The following is a 2,150-nucleotide window of genomic DNA, read 5'->3' as shown; positions in this document are numbered from 1 at the left end:
TGTGAACTGTGGCATCCCAAAACCCTTCTCTGAAGTTCTGCATCTGAGTTAAAAATTGAGAATTCTTCCTTCAAGGCCCTTTACATACTTCATGTATAGTTAAGATAGCCAAAGTTAAGATAATTCACCTGATTGATATGATTTAAAGAAATCACTTACAGAGAGTCTATGGTTTTGGAGAAGCAAGATTTTTCAGGGAGTCAGAAAAGAGTAGTCACTCAGTAAAGGGTGTTGCTTTGACACATGAAAGCTGTGGTTTGTCCCTGAGGGAGCCATGAGGCTTGCTGGGTTTGCAGCTGGAATGGTGTGCCTTTTATGAGTTGGCAGGGCAGATATTGACCGCAGAGCTACTTTTCACTCTATCACTTCATACTCAGAAGTCAGTCATCTGATATTAAGAGCTGCCATGGTCTCCCATTGAGGGCTCTTCATGCCCTCTGTTTTGCCAGAGCTCTTCTTAGAGCCCCTTTTACATCTTGGTTCCGTAGGCTATAGATCAGGGGGTTGAGCATGGGCGTGATCACAGTGTAGAACACCGCGATGATCTTGCCCCCAGCCCTGGAGGTCTTTGACTGGGGTCTCATGTACATGAAGATGCCAGTTCCGTAGAACAAGGCCACCACCATCAGATGGGAAGCACAAGTGGACAGAGCCTTGTGCCTTCCAGAGGCTGACCGCATCCTGAGAACTGTCAGAAGGATCCGGGCATAGGAAACAACAATGAGGAGAAAAGGAATGAAGACAATGACGACGGTGAAGACGAAAACAACCATCTCGGTGAATGAGGTGTCAGTGCAGGCCAGCCTCAGGATGGAAGGAACCTCACAGAAGAAGTGATCCAGGACATTGGGTCCACAGTAGGGTAAACTCAAGGTGAAGATGTTGATGACCGTGGAACTCAGGAAACTACTGGCCCAAGAAACTCCTGCTAGCTGGCCACAGGTGCTTCGGTTCATAATGACTGCGTAGTGGAGAGGGTGGCAGATGGCCACATATCTGTCGTAAGCCATGACACTGAGGAGAACACACTCAGTCATTCCAAAGGAGAGGGAGAAGTACATCTGAGTGGCACATCTAGAAAATGGGATGGTCTTCCTTCCGCCCACCATGTTGGAGAGCATTTGTGGGACATCAGTGGATGTGTAGCAGATATCCAGAAAGGATAAATTAGTGAGGAAGAAGTACATCGGAGTTTGGAGACGTGTTTCTACCTGGATGATAGTGATAATGATAATATTCCCCACCACGGTTAATAAATAGAAGAACAGGAACATAATAAAAAGAATGAGCTGCATCTTCGGCTGTGATGAGAGCCCCAGGAACACAAATTCAGTCACAGTGAAGTTTGTTTCTATCGCATTCATTTTTGAGGCGCCTCTCTTTCACAGAACCATCCACTCACCTGAAGAAGAAATCAAATGCCTTCTGGGTCACAAGGTTGGAAATTTAGGACGTGACTAAGACAGCAAGGAGAGGTCTTGGTCTGATGATGTATTTTGAGTATCTGAGTTGTATTACAAGTCGAAGGCATTTCTTCTCTTTCAAAGGAAATATTCCTTGAGAATAGTCAAACTCAAATACTGATGAAGTGAAATAGATATTCTTGTCTTTACTCTAAGGGTGTGTGCTTTTGGCTGTTCATAATCTTTTCAAGGGCTTCCTCGGGGTTCAGTGGCAAAGAATCTGCCAGCAATGCAGAAGACGCAGGAGACACATGTTCCATCCCTGGGTCGGGAAGATCCCCTGGAGGAGGGCACAGCAACCCACACCAGCATTCTTGCCTGGAGAATCCCATGGACAGAGGAGCCTGGTGGGCTACAGCCTAGAGGGTCGCAAAGAGTCAGACAGGACTAAAGTGACTAAGCATGCACGCACGCAATCTTTCCAAATCATACCCATTCTTCAAAACCTTCCTTATGCTTCTCTTCAAAGAGATCTCACTATGCCTGTGTTCTGCACCTAGCAACAGCATGCTGTAGCACTCAAGCAAGAAGCAATACAGGGCTTTGCTTCACGTGCTACCCGCTAACCTTCAAGTGAAAGCCAGAGCGGCAGCCTGTGTATCTTCTGTATCACCTGGATGCAGCTTTCTAGAGATTAGACACTCTGATACCCTAAGAACAAAGAGTGCGCACACAGATCACAAACCA

General features: G+C 46.4%; 1 protein-coding gene across 1 annotated transcript; it reads right to left on the bottom strand.

Moving 5' to 3' along the window:
• Positions 1-428: 428 nt before the first annotated feature.
• On the bottom strand, positions 429-1,364 carry LOC136175548 (olfactory receptor 10A7-like). The gene has a single exon (XM_065945820.1). It carries the CDS (start codon positions 1,362-1,364, stop codon positions 429-431), a length of 936 nt encoding a protein of 311 aa, XP_065801892.1.
• Positions 1,365-2,150: the final 786 nt, after the last annotated feature.

Source organism: Muntiacus reevesi, chromosome 9 (assembly GCF_963930625.1).
Source record: "Muntiacus reevesi chromosome 9, mMunRee1.1, whole genome shotgun sequence".
Taxonomy (NCBI): Eukaryota; Metazoa; Chordata; class Mammalia; order Artiodactyla; family Cervidae; genus Muntiacus; species Muntiacus reevesi.
The sequence above is the reverse complement of the archived record's forward strand: the minus strand, read 5'-3'. Positions and strand labels throughout refer to the sequence as shown.